This window comes from Hirundo rustica, chromosome 5 (genome assembly GCF_015227805.2).
Source record: "Hirundo rustica isolate bHirRus1 chromosome 5, bHirRus1.pri.v3, whole genome shotgun sequence".
Classification (NCBI taxonomy): domain Eukaryota; kingdom Metazoa; phylum Chordata; class Aves; order Passeriformes; family Hirundinidae; genus Hirundo; species Hirundo rustica.
In genome coordinates this window covers 26,950,873-26,971,270 of record NC_053454.1, presented here as the reverse complement: position 1 = coordinate 26,971,270, position 20,398 = coordinate 26,950,873, and the positions used below count along the sequence as shown (strand labels likewise).

At 37.4% G+C, this 20,398-nt stretch overlaps 1 protein-coding gene across 2 annotated transcripts in view; it reads left to right on the top strand.

Annotated features, from left to right (window-relative positions):
- CHIC2 (cysteine rich hydrophobic domain 2) overlaps window positions 1-10,955 on the top strand; it is a 30,350-nt gene extending 19,395 nt beyond the window's left edge. The window contains exons 4-7 of one of the 2 annotated variants that reach the window (XM_040065545.2): window positions 655-711; window positions 878-937; window positions 3,343-3,397; window positions 3,820-10,955. In XM_040065545.2, the coding sequence (XP_039921479.1) occupies window positions 655-711; window positions 878-937; window positions 3,343-3,396 (171 nt within the window). In that variant the 3' untranslated portion in view covers window position 3,397; window positions 3,820-10,955. The remainder of the gene's footprint in view (window positions 1-654; window positions 712-877; window positions 938-3,342; window positions 3,398-3,819) is intronic. The other variant, XM_040065546.2, reaches the window with a different exon arrangement.
- Window positions 10,956-20,398: the final 9,443 nt, after the last annotated feature.

The following is a 20,398-nucleotide window of genomic DNA, read 5'->3' as shown; positions in this document are numbered from 1 at the left end:
GCATAATCTTAAAAAGCTGTGCAGAGCAGCTTTCAGGATTTTCTATCTGAAATGTCAAGTGTGGATGACACAGGCAGTAAAGCTTTCCTTTAGAATCCTAAATACTGGGTTTGCTCTCTATACAGATCACAAGCTTAGTAATGCTTATTTGTGGAATTTACTGTAGCTTTATGCATTTGCTTTTTCGCTCTCTAAAATCTGGATATAAATGTAACAAAGATTCTTCATTTATTTAGAGTATTGGGTATTTGCACTTCACCTACAGCATTGCAAAATAGTTTGTGACATTTGTGAGTTTACGTGCTGACCTTAGAAGTGGTACATTTAGACCACTGATTCTGGGGGATCCTGCTTTTTATACTTGGATCCCTTTGAAATTTCTGTGATTTTAAAGTTAAAGCTGCCATAACAACCAGAGAGCATGCATATCAACAGGTTTTGTTCCAAAGTGGTTGAAGGTACTTACTTGGCTGTCATAAAAAGTTGTTTCTGTTCTAGATACTATTTAATACCAGACAAGTTTTGATAGTACTACAGACCACCTTGTACTCAGTCACTGTCCTGCACCTCTCTTCTTTTCACACAAAAGCAGCTGCAAAACAAAGTTTTTCTAAAACCACTCAAGAGTAAAATTCTTTCTCATTTGTCTTCCAGACACGAAGATCGATTGAGAAGTTATTAGAATGGGAAAACAATAGGTTATACCACAAGGTGAGTGCCGCAGGGAGCAGCTTCGTACTGTTGGAGTTTGAATTGCACAGTATGGAAACAGATGCTTTTGTTGAACGAAAAATATGAAAGGTGAACAAATGGGCTAGTCTGTGTGCTGCAATAAAATACAGCTCATTTTTCTTCTTTTTCTTTCCTCCTTGTCTAGCTGTGCTTGCATTGGAGACTAAGCAAAAGGAAATGTGAAACGAATAACATGATGGAATATGTAAGTTAAAGGGCTGTTTTGTGAGTTTCTCTATTAAATGATCATTTATTTTGCTTCTGATCTTATTCTTTTCATGATTATTAATCAGTAAAGGTGTCAGGAGCTTAATCGCCTGAGTGCAAGGATTTTCTACGGTTCACAGATGCATGGTTTCATGTGCAGGACTGATTTATAAAGTTATGAATGACTTGAAAACAAGGCTTCACTGTGTTCTGAAAAATAATAAATTAATTGCCAAGATAAAATAGCTTGAACATGTGCTGATGGAGTGTGAAATTTTAGATGCTGTATAAAGAATAACCACAACTTTGGTTACGCAGTAAGTCAGATATGGGTATTTTATATAATGCTAATCAAGTCCAAAAGTATGGAAGAAGACCTTTCAACTAAGCTGTTGGAGCTTAAAAAACCTTTTTAGATTTTAGCTGCCCCTTACCTCAACTATTTTGAAAGCGTCTTTATCTCCAATTGGTGTCACTAAAATATTTTTAACTCAGTTGCTGGAGTTTTAATCTACTTCAGTCTTTGGCTGAGACTCCATAAACCGTTCTTGGAAATACACAGTAAGAAGTTATGTGTGGTTTAAAATGAATGATGTCTTGTGTAGGATTTCAGTTTGTTTAGCTTGCAACTTGTTCTTTTTGGTGCTGTTCTTATTTCCATTTTCAATATATGTTGGAAGTACATAGGATAGGATGAAATTAAGCTGCTAAAATGTAAAAAACATTAGAATTTCCATAATTTCTTTTAATGTTTTAGTAAGTAGGCTGTAGGAAGGTTAGCTTTTTAAAAATAAAGATTAGCTTTGGAGAAGTATCTACTGTGTTAGAACTAACTTATCAGTGATCTTCCATTATGCAGCACTTTGTCTGTTCTTTAAAATAACAGCTTTAATGCATAAAAAAAAATTAAATGTGATTCAACAGTTCAAAATTATATTAAGATGATCTTTATCTTTTAGTCTTCTCCTTTTCCCTGTCCTTCCACTAGATCTTATATCTTGCCTGAAAGGTCTTCAAAAAGCATTTTTTACAGAGTGGCTCTATTCAGTTCACTGGATAAGTATTTTTTGTAAAATTTATTCTACTGAATTTTTTAGGTTAGACACATGGGTGTGACTGAAAATGGAATAAATCACATTTCAGAAAGTAGACTAAGCTTTAACTAAATGAAGCATTTGTATTTTGCTGAAAACTTTATTTTTCTGCAGGAAGCATTGTCAAACACAATGTTCTGCAGATTCAATTGGAAAAAACATAATGTGAGTTTGTAAATACTATGGCCCAGCAACACTTATAGATGAATATTCACTGTATTAAATATAATTTCAAATCAGCTGACTTGCTTATTACAATAATATATGCATGGACACGTAGCTTTACAGGATAAAGGCCAGAGATTTTATTTTCACTTGTGAAACCTCTGGTATTATCTTTGGGTATAGTTGATGAGAAAATTTTTACAAAACCTCACTTGTCATTCTCTCACTTTCAGTGGTTTGCTAGTGTCTTTAACGACTGCCCATAATATGATTGTGGTTTAATTTTAAATAATAAATGCCTATCTTCAACTTTTCACAAAACAGATAATTTAAATTAGACTCTTATGCCCAAACTGGATGCTTCACCAAACTGAGGTCTGAAATCCACTGTAGTAGATGTTAAATAAATAATTGATTTGATTAAGACAGACAAGATAATCTAATACCTTTGGCATAAACAAAGTGCTCCAGCTGTACTTCTTCCTCCCTTTTTGAAAACTTGCCTGAGTATCAGAAGCCCTGGTATCTCTACAGAATCCAGTGGTTGGTTGACTCAGGTCAGTGATCAGTGGATTTTGAGCAGTTTGGATCACTTCTGAAAATAAGTAATTTCTGAATATCTCAAGAAATAAACTTGTATACCTGGTTTCAGTATTTGTTACTGTAAATTTGTTACTTGCCTTAAAAATAAAATTGGAGACTTATTTTCTGAGACTTAGTATGCTTGCAGAGATAGAAGTCTTTATTCTCTAAGCAGCTAAGTTGTATTCTCCTTTACAATCAAAAACATTGAGAAATAATTTTAACTTGTTAAAAAGCTGAGTTTCCCTTACAAGTAAATAAAATCCTAATTTATGTTACCAGATGCATTTATTTATTTATAAATCGTGCTGCTGTGTTATGACTGTCTCCGAAGAAGGAACATGCACAAGTCAACCTTTTCTTTAAGTTTCTAATTTAAAGAGGGTAAATACTTGGATTGTGTTCTGCAGTGGACCCTATAGTGTACTTAGCTCAGAAAAATGTAGTTTAAATTTGAATTGAGTCCATAAGAAACTCAAAACCATTAGTCAAGTTCTTGCTAATAACTTGAACATATATTGATATGGGAGCTTTGCAAAAGTTGATACACTTTTTTATACAGGTATTGAACTATAAACATGATTTACAATCCTGTATTAAGTGGCAACAATTCTGAAGTAAGTGAAATTGCAATTGAAAATTAATGTTTCATGCATTGTGCATTCAGGAGATTTGTTTATTTATTTTTTTTTAATTAATGTATTTATCTTTTTCATAATTTTTCCCAATAAATAAATAAAATACTGCATAATAATTATTTAACATAATTAGCTTACTTCAGTTTGTTTGTGTTTCATATCAGTAAGCAAACTTTTCCAGTTGAATTTGATTCTTTGAGTATTGGTTTTCAACCCCAAACCGATTATACATGACTTTTCTAATGGTTTCCTACCTGACAAAATGCCATGATTTTGCTTTCCATCACAACTTGATATACTAAAAAAAAACCAAAACAAACCCAAAACCATGTGAATTGTCATTGTGATAGATAATAGGATTACTGCCATTTTTAATACATATTTGTTTTCTTTCTATACAGGTCATCCTTATAGAGTTTTTACCAAAGACACCGATTTTTCGACCAGATTAGCGTTTGATTTATTTATAGAGACTTATTCAAGTATGTTGTCTTTCCAATGGTGCCTTGCTTGGTGCTCTCCTGGTAGTGATATAACATTGGTTCTACAGCATCTTGTGGTTGTTTCATTTGTTTGTTTGTTTTGGTTTTTATGTGTTTGTTTGTTTTGGGTTTTTTTTTTTTTTTTTTTTTGGTTGGTTAGTTGTTTTTTTGTGTTTTTTTGTTTTTTTGGGGGTTTTTTTAATAAGTGTATGTTCTAAGTGCATTTGGTCAAACTCTGGAAAGTAATTTCACACAAATGTTAATTACTACTTTAAGTTATTTTTACTTTTGCTACTTCTGTTTATTAATGTATCTTGATTTTCAGAAGAGTCTTTTATATGTGTGCGAGCGCGTGTGTACATATATATATTACTATAAATACACAGCTGAAAATGTTATACAAGTGAACAAGTATTTTTTTATCCCAATATGATACAATTGATTGACTGTACATTGTGTAAATCCCTTTAGTCATTCATTTACATGCTGAAGTTCCTTCTAAGATATTTGGAAATTTCTGTCAGTGACTAGTCAATTGTAAATACTTCCATTTCTTTTTGGGATATTGACTAGTCCCTTCCAGCTAAAGAAGGAGACAAAGTTCTTCTTGAAACTGATTTTTGGAACCCAGATGTTGTTAGTAGAAATCTATGCTTTTTATGAACAAGTTCTGTTAACTGGTTCTGAAAAAGTTTGGCTTTAAAAAATTTAAGAAAAAAAAAAAAAAAGGCAGCCGAGTGGAATTATTCTACTCAGACTAGAAGAATTACTGAGAGCATTGCATGCATCTGGTTGGTAGAACTTGAGATCACAAAACTATATTATTATTGCATTTTATAATGTAGCTGTTTTAATTAAGTCAGTTACCATGTGCCAGCTTTATTCATACTGTTTACCAGATCTTGTACACAGGGGTGCAGAAGGACTTGTTGTATTAAAACTTAATTGCCCAAGAAGATCTTTCATGGGGTTTTTTGTTTGTTTATTTTAAAGCCACATAAGAAGAAAAAAGTTACTGAATTCTTGAACAACAGAGTTCCAGATGCAAATGCCATGTATTAAAAGTAATCAAAGCAGGGTGCACTGGGCAACAGTGTAAATGTGTTAGGCAGTTATTTGTTGCACCCTTTCTTTTGCTCTTTTTGGTTTACAAAGGTTATTTTCTGCACCAGTAGAAGACTTTTTTTTTAACTGGATATATGTTGTATACTTGGGTCAGGCCAGTTGTATTTCATTTCTTCTGATTATACTTCAGTTGTCTATATCTTCACACGCACCTTTTGAGTTTAATTGCAACTCTTGTATTGTAAAATTTGCTTCAGGTATCTAAAATTACTACACACAAAATTGATGTAAGTTAAGAACATGTTCCTTGTACAGTTGTGTTAGCAAGCAATAATGTGAATATATGAAAAAAACAGATATACTCTGCTTAATATTTGTATGAATGAAAAGTTGATACCACTACAAGAATAGTCTTCTCTTTTTAATCTTTTAAATACAAGTTTTATTTCAAGGTAATGTATTACAGCTACCTTGATGCTGTGAAATATTTTTCTATGTCTTCAAAATATTTATTCTCTGTAAAATATTCTCTAGTGAATATTATATTCCTAAATTGTTTGTAGTGGGAGTGGCCTAGAAAGTTTTAAATTTTTTTAAATCTAAGCCTTCTGTGTCCGTTCCCAAAATTCATCCTTTGCTCAGCTTTCATCTGTGGATTCTTGCTGTTCAATTTGAAAATAGCTCAGCTATGCTTTTCATACAAGCCTGTAAGGGTGTTTCTCTAACTTGACAGAATATGATTTTTAATTAACAAATCTCAATTTTGTGCTGGCCGCAGTCTTCTGAGTGCCACCCATGGTTTCTCTACAAAGTAACTGTTCGTTATTTTCTAAAAATCAATTTCAACCTCTTCTTCAGTACAAATCTGGGTCGGCTGCACTTCTCTCACCCAGAAGTATTAACTGTAACCTCAGGCTAGTTTCAGCCCACGAGAGGACAGAAATGTAACATTGATGGCAGCGAAGACTGGGGAGGTTGGGGGTGCAGAGGAGAGGTAGGAATTGAACAGAAGTGATAACTGGTGATAAATACTTATACCTGATTTCTTTAAGTGTCATTTTTCAATAAAATGAATATTGGATCATATGAGGCCTAGAGTTTGTAAAAATTTTCATTTGACTATAGTGATAATTTGTGTCATGGATGCAGTTTTCCACTGATGTGGAAACCTGTCCCTCTGCTCTAGTGGAGGATATGGCTTGTGATATGTTCATAGCAGCTATTTGCCTTAGTTTACTGCTCAAACCTCCCATAGTGTGTTCTGTCCATGTCCACAGCTACCTTGCCAGCAGCACCAAACCCAGCTATAGTAAAGCTGCTTTGGGTGTGATGTGTGCTGAGACCAGAGCAGTGAATAGAGTGTGGCTTACAGGTTTACAGAGTATCCCATTAGTGAATCTTCCACATTAACAGGTAGTGATGCTTAAGATCTTGTCTACTTCTAGGTGCATCAGCAGATAGGCTTGGTTAGCAGGCATTTCTGTGTCTTAGCTGTGACTTTCTCTTTTGAGAAATAATAGAGAGATCCAAAGTAGAGCTCCGAGCAATTTAAAAGTTAAATCCCTTTGTAAGGAGGCCAGACTTACTCCCTCAAAAAGTATTCTGGATATTTTATTAAAACAATGTCTCTGACTTAAAACATAATCAGGAGACTTGAGAAGCTCTCTGTAGGGAGGTGAGTTTTATCTCAGAAGTGGTATTCTCCTGAAGAAGTAGTGCACTCACCTAGTAAGAATGTTACAAAACATTTTCATACAATCCCTTTCAAATTTTTAATTACAATGATGGAAATTGAGGATGGCAGGAGCTTTAATCGACTTTTATGCCTGCGGCAGTTGTCAGGATTTTCTTTTGATGTTGCTTCTGAAATACTAGATCTATTTATTTTGATTGCTAGTGAGAAGACATATATTGCCATTTTTGTCACTTGGCAAAGAACAAAATTGCACAGTTTGAGCAGACCAGAAGTTATAGTAGGACTTCCAGGATACAGCCTACTCTTTGCTAAAATACTAACTTGATTAGCTTCCTGCAACTCAGCAATTCCTGCAAATAATCTTATCTATTTCAAATTTCCTTGAACAGTTAAGTTAGGTATCAAGTTGATATTAATCATTCAGCAAATGATGCTAATTATGCCTGTTTCATCTTTAGCCTGCTAAACTAATGGTGAAGGCATCAATGAATCCCTATGAGAGCTAATTATTATTTTTAGATATAGTTGCCTTTAACTGGTGAATAAAGATTTTTTTTCTTAGTGTAATATAATAGAAACAAATTGTTTTAAATTTTTTAGTCATGGGTAGAAATAAGTTTTGAGGGAGAAGGACTTTTCTCTGACCTTATGTGAAGAATTCTGAAGAGCTCATCTGTTGTTAAGTAGCTGTGACTTGGAGTTTATTTTGGGATTGACAAACCTCACCAGAAATGAAAATGTTCATGGAGACAGGTTACAGGAAGTCAGTAATTTTTTTTTTTTAATAGGTCAGTAAGAGTAATTTTAATAAACTATTTATGCAAATCCAAAATGGCCCATGATACTTAAACCCAAGTAGAATAGTTTGTATAAACTTTTTATAGTACTTAGATGTAAATTATAATCTCTAAACTAATTTGTTGAATGACATGTTTTTTGTAATTCTCCAAGACCATGATGTTTAAAATAATACGTTGTCTCTCAGATACAGGGTTACTTAAAAGTCAGTTTTAATTTATTTCTTTTTTTAACAGTCATTATGTAGCCCCAAAGATTGTAGGAAGAGCTTTAAAATGCAATCTGTAACTGCTTAGAAGCCGGGAGCCAAGGAAAAAGAACTTGTCTTTATTCCGTTCCCTCCACCCCCCCCACCCCAAAGTCTTAATTTTAAATCAGTCCCCTAGTTTATGGGTTTTGTGCAGCTGGCTATAATGCAAATTGTCCACCAAAACCCCCGTTGGAATTCTGAACAGTTTAAAGAGATCACTTTAATTGAAGAGGTGAAAGACTTGTTAAGTGAAGAAAATCCGTGGTTCTTTTAAGTTCTCCCAGCACTGCCGTTGAGTAATTAAAAGAAGGGTCCTGATGACCCTACATTAGGTCAAAATCCAGATGATTTTGTGTAAAGGAAACACTCAATTAGAGAGGTCTCAGAGCCTCAAATGTCTTGGATTCATAGTAGTGATTTACTAAGGGTAAGTGGTGCTGGCTAGTTTTGTATCTGTGACTAACATCACATTATGTTGCTCTTCAGTGACCTTGTTTATGAAAAGAAAGCATTTCAGAAATCTGTATTCATCACTGCTAATTTGCTGTAATTTCTGTGCTTCTCCCTATAGCCATGTTGCATTTCCATGACAAACAGCTAATTGTATGATCATTATAATGCCTTTAATAGCCATATTGTAGGTAGAAATATTAACTTCTCAGGGACTAATAGGAAATATGAACATGGTATTTAATGAGCTGAATGCCTATCTGCATGAAGGCTTACTTTGCAAATGTCACCCTAGAAACTTGATTGTAATATGCATGACCATTATGAATGTTATCAATATAAAGTTATGAGAGCTTCTTTTACCCTGTATTACTAGGCTGCTGAATGTCAAAGTGTGCTGGGCAAGCATAAATGAAAGGGTTTTTTTCTGATTTGGATGGAGTGGTTATTTCTAATGGTGCTACCTTCTTAATTCCTGTGTTTATTCTTTGTAAAATTCTCTCTGTAGCTTGGGGAATCGGGGGATACTGGTGTACTAAGAAAACAGTATCATTCTTCTTAAGGAAGTAGAATAATTTCAAGGGGGGAAGTACTCTAGAAGTGAAAAAATTTCACTACTGAAAACATGTGTTTATTCTTCATTAGATATCCATTCATATTGTTTTGTTGGTTTGTTTTCAGTTCATTAATTTATGAACTTTCATCTTTCTGCACACTGGTATTTCAGTCAGTGTAGGCTGAATTATTGAATAATGGAAAAATTAAAACTCCCTGATTCCTTGCATGAAACTTCATATGTGGACACTTGTGCTGGTGTGTGTATGTATGTATCCCTACCACATAACACCTGGGTAATATGCATCTTTTATAAAACTACAGTTTACTGGTTTCATGGAAATTGTCTATTTAAAAAAAAAAAAGAAAAAAAAAATCTTCTGGTTTAGCTCATTAATATTTCATTAAAATTTATTTTCTTGAAAAAGGATTCATAAATGCTTGGCTCCTGAAAATACAACAGACCAGTAGGAACAGTTTAGTGAGGCAAAAGATGAAACATAGGAATTAAGAGAAGCAACACTCAAAAGATTGGATTTGGGGATTAGATTTAGAGGTTTTTGAGTATGACAGAAAATAGTTTTGAACTGAATTAAATGGCATTGAATGATGCAAGTTAGCAGTCCATTTCAGTAATTATGTAGCCTGTGTGTTAACTTCTGTTCACTTTTTTTTATTTTGGTGTGTTACTAATTTATTTTGGTTATGCTCTAGTTGAGAGACAATTCTGCTATCAGAATAATAATGCAGAAGGTAAGCTTCCTTTTGAACTCAGCATCTCTTCATTTAAAATAGCCAGACCGAAATGGAATTGCTGATGAGAGCTGCTCTGAGTGCAGAACAGTCTTCCTAATCTGGAGCCTGTAATGTATGGCTAATTGTTTCCAAAGAAAATTCTTGACCTGTCCAGACATCTCCTGTCATGTGACAGTATATTTAAGGCCCACAAGTAGGATCCAGTTAGTACAATTTAAGTTCAGGTAAGTAAGACTTTGGTAGTTAATTGTAGTTTTTATGGAGAAGGGAACCATTGACAAATGCTAATTTTAGAAAACAAATAGATTTTTAGAATGTTTGTTGAAACATGCTTTTTTGTTGTTGTTTGCTCCCCATTTATAGCTTAATAACTTAAAGTTACTTTGCCTTGTGTTGAAAACTAGACTTAGTAGTCAGCTGAAGACTTTTTTTTGTAACAGTATTTTAGGTTTATGAATGCATTTTTAAAGTCATGTTTAGAAATGTTTCAGAAAGTCATATCCTGATGCAACGTTACTGATATTTTTAGTGGCTGTATGTTTAAACTGGTTTCATTATGCTGATCTACGTATCTAACTCATCCACTCCAAGTGTTTATCTCTGATCCTTTTATGCTAGCAATAGGCTTTCTAATTTGTTAGGATATGCAGTGTACCTACTGGTTGATATTGTCAATGAAGAGTTTGATTCAGTGAGATAACAGAAAATGTGAAGGAGTTCCTTATTTAAAAAGTGTAACCCAGGTTCTTGTTTTCATAAAGGATGGAGTTTGGCAATCAGAATATGAACTCATTCCAAACATAAAATGGAAAGAGAATAGTAAACTACAAAACAGTGCCTAAATGTTGTGTGCTAAATTAGACCTGTGTAACTCATGTTGCTTTAAAAGAATTTGCAGACAATTGCATCGGACTGTGTATACTTAGGGAAGACCTGTTAAATGTATGAAGCACTAATGGTAAATAAGTCGCTGAAAACATGTTGCCATCAAGAGGGAAAAGTTAAAACCCAGTATTTTGGAGTATGTTAAAAATCCATTTCAAGCAAAAAACGTGTAAGCAATAATTTAACCTAAAACTGGAAATTAAAGAAGCTGCTGCTACTTATAGAGAGACTTGATGTTAATTTTGCCTGTTGGGCATCTCTCCTCTCACAAGGAGTTTAGAAAGGTAGGGCTGCTGTGATTTCCACTATTGTAACATTCCTCTTCAAGTCTCCTAAGTCTGGGTGAGAGACTCAAAGCTTAGAAGCCAGTACTGTGTTTACAGGGTGCACAGCTTTGGGAGGGGAAGATGGGAATAAGAGGACTTTTTAAAGGCTGCACAATTGTATATATGCATATTTAAGAATATTTAACCATGTCTGCTGAATTACTGAGGCTAATCTATTGTTGAATTATAGGATATTATTTAATACATTGACATTGGTTTTTCCTGACCTGACCCGGAATTGGAATGGACTCCAATGTAACTTTTTTTAAAGCATTTCTTAAGTTGTATGTATTATAAACTAATAAAATAATTGTTAACCTATCTTCTAAGCCTTACTGTTTTTCATCTGTGTTGGGGGGAGTGGGTGGTAGGGAGAGGAAGAAAACGAAAAGCTTGAGAAACTGCTGTATTGTGTGATGGTCTCATCTTGCTTCCAGTTGATACTTTTAGTCTGAATGGGGGCGGTGATTTTGAAAATCATTTTGGGTAATTTAGGTTACTGGAGGACTGGAGTTACCAAATTACAGGCATTGCCTGCCTTAAGTGTTTCAAACTGGTTTTTCATTAAATCCACATTTGGAGTTCTTTAAGCTTTTCCAGCCCTAATGATAGTAGGATTTATTAAATGTACTATCATTACGGTTGAGTGGTGATTTTGAAGCTGTGTCTATGCTTTTATGTTTTATTCACGTGTGCTCTCAAACAAGCTAGGGTTTCCTTCTAGTTGAGGCAGACGCCACCTATTCAGAAAGGAATCATTCCCATCCATGCAATTCACATGTATTTCAGACCATCCAGTATGAAATGCTGGTTAACCAGAACCTTATGAACAAAACCTGAGCACTCCCTCGCCTTGCTGAGGATGGCTTTGGTTCTCATCAGCCAGCAGCTTTTCCTTGCGTGAAACATTTTAAGCTCTTTGGTTACTCTAGTATGGAAGTCTTGACAGCCTCTTTATGATGTGTGTGTGTACAATGTCTCTAACATATATGAGAGGGCGTGTTAGACATGCTCATGTCCCAGCGTGCGGGTGGGGAGGGGTGCTCCTGCCCGGCGCTCTGAAGCATTCCGGGTGTTGTAATGCGGGCTTGCAAAGCGCTAGATACAATGTTGCCGAGCAGAAAAGCGCACGATAGATTTAATGTAGCCAATTGTGTACTTTTGAAAAAAAGAGTAACTGTTCAGTGTGAGTTAATTTTGGATTTTTTCAGCATCTCTCTTTTAGGCTTTGTGCCGCATTCTTCTAGACAAATGCGTATTCCATGTGGGCCACTGTTCTGCTAAATGCTCTCAGTTCTCCTTTTGCAATCAAGATTATGTTGCTAAGGAGATTTTGCTTTTATTGGTGCCATTGATTTGTGTTAATACGTTTTGAATACCTCTCGGTATTCTTCCGTAGACAAGGCCAAAAGAAAAACTTCCCTGAGTTTCCCGATTTACATCACAAACGGAGCGGTGGTGTAATGAAGCCGATATAAAGTGGGCAGTTGAAAGGGAACTAAAGAAGGGCACTCAAGTGAGAAATGAAGAAATGTGCCGAGAGCGGTCTGCGGGCCGCCTCCGTCCCAGCTGCGGGAGCGGGAGCGGGCCGGGCCCGGCGCCGGGGCAGGGGGACGGCCCGCGCCTCCGGCCGCCCGGACCACCCACTCGCCGCGCCCCGGCCCCGCGGATTACCCGCTGCCGCTTCCGACCGCCCGGGGCACGGCGAGCCCCTCCGCCTGCCCGAGGCGCGGGGCGCCGCCGCGGGAGCGAGGCCTCGGCCTCCTCTGCGATGTCCTTCCTCGCCGCCCGTCTTCTTCGGGCGGGACCCCGTGCGCCATGCCGCGGCTCCCCGCGGCTCTCGGACGGGGCACAGAGAAGCGGCGGGCCCCGCTTTATCCATGCACCGCCGCGGCCGGGCGGAGCTGAGGGTCTGCGCTCGGGCACTCTGGCTTTGTGGCGCCCTTGGCCAGGGGCTGATGGGGCACTGCCTCAGCCCTGCGAGCCTGCCTCTCCTTTAAAAGAGAACAAACAAACAAACAAACAAAAAATACCACCACCCTGAAAACGCAGCCCAAGACTTTAAAATAAAAAGATTAGTTTTAAACCACCCAAAGCCTTTTAACCTTGTGTCTATAGATGGCTTCACTGAAGACAAGCCTCTGAAGGACATTAGGTCTCCTGGCCTCACGTACAAGGACAAGGATCTCCTTTTCCTGCTCTGGCTCTTCTACGTGACAGAAATAAGCTCCTGAATGACTCAAAGTCCAGGTAGTTCATTTACATGAGAAGATTATTCAGAGAACATTTGCATCCAAAAGCCAAAGAGCGTTCCCATATTCCAGGGTTTGCCATAAGAGAAATCTACCTGTGGTGGTCTGCCCCCTGTTTGATGCCCGGAGAGCAGAGAAGGTGTCTCTCCACAAACAAGGTAAAGGAGCAATGTTTGTATGTGCAAAGCACAGTGGTGGTTGCACATATTCGGAAATGAGGATTTCTCTTTTGCAGCCTCCTGGTGTGGTGGGAAGCAGTGTGAGCACCGTGCTATGTGCTGGTGAATGCGCTGGCATGGTAACTGCTTTCAGGCACCTCATTTAGATTTTGGTCTTCTCCAAGACAGAGGTGACCCAAAGTTGCAGATTCACATGACTTCTGATCCAGAGGAGCAGAAGTGATTTATATATAGAAAGGGTTGCCCTGTCTTTTGCATCAGGACCAGCAGTCTCCTTTATGATATATATTACTTACTGTCAAACTGTCCCATTGCATTTATGTAGGCACAGCTTGCTTCTTTGCATTGGTCAAGCCGGAAGTCTTTATTATTAGGATATTGATCATGTTACATATAGAATAAGCTCTGTCTTGCACTTTTGCTCTGCAATGTTAAGCTCCTGCCAGGAGGATGAAAACAGAGGCTTACTGAATGGATGGGAATAGAAGAACTCAACTTCTTTACTCATTTTTGAGGGGACCTTTTGAGGACTCCAGGTGTTAAGTGACTTCTTCCTGTTTGTGTGCCTTTGAAGATCTTGAGTAATAGTTTAATAAAATGAGAGAAATTAATAAGGACAACTATTCTATCTGAATGATGCAAAAATAATTTTAGCAGTGAGTCTTACTCAGGATTTTATGCTGTTCTGGTTAATTTCACAGTTCTAAGTTAAATACTTCATTGTGTTTCCAGAGTGTGTGCCAAAATACATTTCTAATTTGGTGGGGGGGTTTTTGTTTTTATTTTTTTTTTTCATACCTTTGCAACAAAGTCTATGGAAAGGGCCTGTTTTTATATGAGATGATAAGTTTTGAGGTTAATGAGGATAAGGCCCACAATTCGTACTATATTGTGTGCCATTGAGTATACAGTAGAAATAAATTGAGAAGCAGACACTGTTTTAAAATCCTCTTTCATTTAGGCATTTTGTTTAGCATTCAGAACACAGCCACATTACATGATTAGCTGATTTTAATGACTGTCCTCTAATCAGTTAAATGGAAGTATGTGAAAAACTTTAAAAGATTATATCTATGGAGACAGCCTGTTTACATTGTTACACCTCAGCTAAAAGGATACTTGGCATGTATGGTACAGCTAAGAGAAAAATGTGGAAGGCTGAAGAAACCTTGGAGACAATTGGATCCAGCCCATTCTTTCTCTCCCCATAATGCAAGCTCTGATGACTTAGTATTTTAATTAATGTCAACCCTTACCATCAGTGCTCATGGGAACAATCATTAAACCAACACAAAAACATTTTAAATGGCTGGCAACCTACCAGATACTGAGCTAAGCATTCCCATGGTAGAGTGGATGGTTTCTTAGCCAATTCTGCACTGGATTAAATAAGTACTCTAACAGTACTGGCTCGATAAGCTATTATTTCCACACTAAACAGAGCAGGATGGCTTCTAAATTCTGTTATAAAATGTTTTATATTTTCTTCCCAGCACTAATATCGATGTTATTTATATGGATGTGGTTGAACTTTATTCTTTGTAGTTACTAAAACCGTTGGGGGTTTTTTGTTTGTTTGTGTTTTGTTGGTGGTTTTTTTTTTGGTTTTTTTTCCCTTCTATTCCCCCTTTTTGGTTCCCTTGCTGCTAAACCAAAATTATATATGTTTTATTTTTTTCTCTCTTATAATGCACATGATCAGATACAGCCTAAACCAAAAACTGGTTCCCAGTGAAACTTAAAAAACTTCTGGCCAAGTGAATATTAAAATCGGACAAATTGTATATTTTTGGTATTGTATTGTGTTACTTTTGCATGGTAGGAACTGGGTCACGTCTCTAACCACCTAATAGATACTCCGTTGTCCTCACCGCTGCCGTATTTGCTTGTCAAGTATACTAAGTAGCCTGATCGTTCTTATTCCTCGAAGGTCTTTTTCCCTCCTCCCATCCTCTGTGTTTGCTGTTTGCTCAAATTGTTTGAACGTGGAGCTCAATGACAGGCTATTAGCGCTGACTGGAGCCACACATAATGTGGCCACATGTTGTGTAAGCTTCACAACTTGTCTGCTAATTCGCCTCAGGCCTGACCTGAAATACCCTTGCTATTCTAGCTCTTAGCCCTTCCCGAGCCCAGACAGACAGACACTCATGCTAACTCGTATGACACATTGGTGAGGTCTTTGATTTGGGGCCAAATCCTGCCTCGCTTTGTGCCAAAGGTTGTGCCGCGGCAGTCGGTGAATCTGCCTGAGGAACAGAAGAGAAGAGGACAGAGCCAGCCGTGCTGGAAAGATGGAGATGATGATAACTTCCTCTTCTGGTGCAACCCATCAGGAGTGAACGCCCGCAGCTGAAGCGCCTTGGGCAGGCAGTGCAAGAGGCACTGCCCTCCTCTGCCCATGGCTCTGTGAATCCCACTGATGCATCGCTAGGGAAAATAAAATTTCCGTAGAAAGCCCGCAAGCTATGAGGAAGTAACATGGCAGGGGAAGCCCAGGCTGGCAAGCAGAGAGTGCTCTCTCTTTCATTCTTGGCATTAGGTTCTCTGATGCCACTGATGGGTACAAAAAGGGGGGATATTTTAGTTAAATTGGCCAGGGGGGAAAAGAGCAGTCCATTTAGGAAGAAGATAAGGGTAATGAAATACATACTGAGGAGCTCAGAGAATGTACTCATTAGAAGAGGAGCTTATTGGGCAGTAAATGAATGAACCTAGAAGGATCCAAGCCATGGAAAGTGAAAAGATGAATGGAGATGTGTAGCAGTGGTATCCAAAAGGGAAATTAGTTGGAGAATGGATTTCAGGTTATGATACTGATTAGGAAGAAGAGTGCGTGGTAGATTAGGCAATAGGATTGATGGGTTGATATGGCAAATATATAGAGGAAGCCTTTAAAAGGCAATGAAAGCCCCAGCAACAGTATATAACAGTGTTTAAAAAGACTGTAAAACCAAGAACAGACTAGAAAAGGGGAATATGAAAGTTTTGGGAGTGTGGAATTTAGGAGAGCATGGAAAAGTAAAGTTTAGTGAAAAATAAAAAATTATGAGCAAGGAGCACAGAAAGAAAAATAAAAAGAATAAATTCTTTTTAATGAAAAAGAAGACCAGGAGAAAAAGATTTTAGAAGTCAAAAGGGGAGAGTTATGTGAATTAAAATCATGAGGGAAAAAAGTGGTCACAGAGAAAAGTGGGGGGAAAGGAGCAGGAGATGTGTACACACAATGCAGTCTGTGTTCATCTCCTTAGAAATACCTTTAAACCTTCCAAAATGTGGAGAGCGTTGAAAACTGCAAACCCCAAGATCACCAGCTCTGTTTTGATGTATCCATCTGCATCCTATAGGATGTAAAATTGGGAAGATCTTCACAATTCCATTTTGTGAATCCACTTTCCCACTCATGATTTTTAAGTTGTAGGAAGAACTCTCACCCCATTTGTTCTTCTTTCTGCATTCTGTCACCCTGAAACACTCCAAGTATTCAGTCACACACATGTATCTCAGAGACTGAGACCCACAACATACTGTTGCCAGATCTTTGTTGAGGTTTTCCTCATTTGCAACCTGAATTTCCTGACTCCAGGAGATATGAGTAGCAAGGGAGGCTACATTTTACCCCTAATAAGCTGCTGTAAACATCTTTCCCCATTAAAAAGTGATTTTTTTTTTTCCCTGAAGATGAAGGGTTGTTTTCAGAAGCAGTGCAATGATCTAAGGGTTTTTGTTGTTTTTTTTTTGGTTTTTTTTTTTTTTTTTTTTTTTTTTTTTTTTTTTTTGTTTTGTTTTTTTTTTTTTCTACTTCAATTCAGTTTATGACCCATATTACAAATGTAGGCTGTAAAACCTTCAGTTGTTACCATGTCCAGAAAGTTTCTGGCAAAGTCATCATCTGTTTCATAAAGGTGAAATTTGCTGTGGACAGATGAATAGTTTTTCTAGCTGAGGCATATAATTAGACCAACAGAATTTTCATGTAAATTCCTCCCCTGGGAATAATGAACAAATACACAGAATTTAGCTTGCCATGCCAGACCACGGGCTAAGGACAGATGTTCAAAAGATCTCAAAAAAATTGAAGCCAGGCATATAAAAACAATTTAAAGTTGATGTAAGCAAGTCTGTGACAAAGATTGTCTTTCCTTGAAATGTGTGTACAGAGTGTGCAGTGCTTTAATTTACATAGCAAATAGATGTTCTCATTTATATAATAAAGCTTAGAAGTTTGAATTAGAAAAGTAAGCTTGTTTCCCTTTGTGCTGTGCAAATATGTGTGCTAGAGATGGACCTTATTTCAAAGACTGTGCAAGTAGTTAAACAAGAGAGGCAAACAGAGAAGCTGGATGCAAGCAAAATATCTTGTTAGTTCCCTTAGAAATAATGGTGCTTCTTCATCATTTCCCCCTACTCATTTTAGCCGTGCCAAAACTAGCCCTGCCTGTCACAACTGCATACCAAGCATCCTCTGTCACCCCCACAGCAAGGATTTAGTTGGGGGGGAGGTGTGTGTTAATCAACAGGATTCTTCTGTGGGGTGGTTTTTTTTTTTTTCTTCTCCCCTTCTGAGGAGCAACTGTCTTACTCAGGTCTGGTATAAATAAAAAGAAAGAGTAAAATCAGCATAGCTGACATTAAAAAACAAACAAACAAACAAACAAAAAACCCTAGAGACAGTTTGGGTTTCTTTCCAAAATACAAGGCATCTCACCCCTGAAAAGTTTTTCTTCTCTCTAGTAGCATATAGTAGCATTGCTTTTCCCCATTCAGGTTAGTTGAATGTTAAAACTATTTTCAAAGATTCTCTTTCTTTCACCCTAGTCAGCAGAGAACTGACTCAGCATCCCAACAACAATGCATTTAGACCAGGCATTAGTTTTGAAAATGTTGTTTCAACTCTGTGAGAGACCATGGCAACAAAGATAGGATGAAGATCTTTGAACAAACCTTTGAATACTGTTTAGAAGAAGGAGAAAGGATAGGAAAAGCAAGGGAAAGAGAGTAGGATTCATTTGCTTCTTAGTGATGCTACCATTTTAAGGGGCAGTACTAATTCCTATAATAGATTTTACTCCTGGGCAAAGAATGCTATGGAATAGCCCCGAATGAGTGCCACTTCCCATTGAGATAAAGTCTAGGGTTGTACTGAGGGTTTTTTACCCCGTGTTTGTTTTGACAAGTAGATTCTTTTGCTTTATCTCTCTTAAACAAGAGGAGTTTTAAGGCTGAAAGATTTGAGCCCTCTGAGAAATCAAAACTTCAGTCTTTGAGATTGTGCTAAGTATATTTACTCAAGATTTATGACAAATCCCACAGAAGTAAGGAGAATGCTTAATACAATTCAAATAAGCTGGAACTTACCATCTAAATAAGGACTAATCTACTGCCTGCCTGTGCTTCTCTAGGAAGGGACACCACCACTCCCAGTGTAAAACAAAAGAGGACTTCAGGGAAATAGAAAGTCTGAAAATCCTCATAGTCTATTCATGGGTTGTCTCCTTTTAACTGACATTTCAAAAGTTATGCCCGCTCATGACAAATGGCACTTTTCAGGTTTTGCATTCTTTTTATGATTTTCAGTCTGTGCTAAGAAAATCCTATAATACTTTCTCTTGCTCTAGCTATAAACATGGAAGAATTTTGATCAAAGGAGACTGTTTTAACAGCTGTGTTTCAAGGCAACATGTGCAACTCCCTTAAGCAGCTTCAGCTTGTAAGGTTCGAAGAACTCAGAAGTATTCGCAAAGACTTTGCATGTTTGAATTCTCAAAAATATTGAATATATTGTCTTTGCTTAGTGTTTTCTGGGATCTCAAAGCCGTAGTCAGGCAATAAAAAAGCCTTGCAGTGGGAACCCTTAATTAGTTCAAAGAAATCAGAATTACTGCTTTTGTGATTTGGGTTTTCTGTTGTTTTGGTTTTGGTTTGTTTGTGGGTGGTGTTTGTGGGTTTTTTTTTTTTTTGGTTTTTTTTTGTTTGTTTGGGTTTTTTTTGTTTGTTTTTGTTTTTTTTGTTTTTTAAGTGATCATAATCTGCTTTATCCAGCTATTTGTCATCAGAAATAAAATGTTATTTTCTTGGATAAATGTAGCCTGGGATTAGTTACAGATGAAAAGGAGGGACTGTTGCTCTTTTTTCCTAAACAGGGAAGAGGGACTCCCCTCCCGTTACTTTTTCACAGCCAGGGAAATGAACACTTCCATTATGCTGGACAATGTGGAGCAGAAGTAGCAGGTGGTGATTGCTACTAATCAGGAAGTTAAGTAATAGCCATACTTGAGCACTTTCTAAAGGATTACTGTTTATGGTAAGGTTTGTCCCCTCTCTGGGCACCACTGGAAAGAAAACAGAGTGAGAAAGATGAAAAGATGCCTATAAGTTACAGATTTTCCATCAACTCCCCAGCTCCCCACACACTACACACACTGCCTGCTGCCCTCCCTTTACTGCCCCAACCTGTTCAAATGGTTCCAGCAGACAACCAATAAACCCATAAGAATAGACCCTTCACTTAATCCTGTCCCTGCTCCTCCATTCCTGCTGAAGAAAAGCCAGCCTTTGGCTCAGCCTGGTGTCCCTGTGAGCTGTTACTTAGCTGATCAAAAGGGACATTGAGTCACCTGGACTAGGCTTATAAATTGAAGTCCTCTTTTTATAACAGCATGTATTGTCAGGAAAGGAAAAGGAAGCTATTATTGCCATTTTTTACTCTAGGAAATACTTCTTTATTGTCTGACAATGCCAGTAAGTTTTTTGCCACTGATTGGCCTGGATTTGCCAAAGAGGTGTAACCCTATGTCACAAGTCCCTCACCGTAAGATACCACAGAGTTCATCGTCTGACACAGAAAAATCACAAGATGGTTTGGGTTGTAAGGGACCTTCAAAAAATCCATCCCTTCTACAGGATGGATAGGGACATGTTTCACATGATCAGATTGCTCAAAGCCCTGTGAATTGACATTGAACAATTCCAGTGATGGGGCATCCACAGTTTTCTTGGGCAACAAGTTCCAGGGTCTCACCACTCTCACAAAACAAATTCTTCCTTATATTTATCTTCTTTCACAGCGGTCCCACTGATCATCAGATCATGTTGGCCTTGATACTGAAGACAGGTCAAATCTTCTGAATCTTCAGGTAGCTGAGAGTTTGAGCGATGTTGTTACACCTAGTTTTTCTGTCTCTGACACTTTTCTCTGCTCTAACATCAACAATTACCTGTCATCCAGACACAAAAGTAGATCAAATTTGATATACAAATTCAAGCCCCAGTACTGCAGAAGCCAT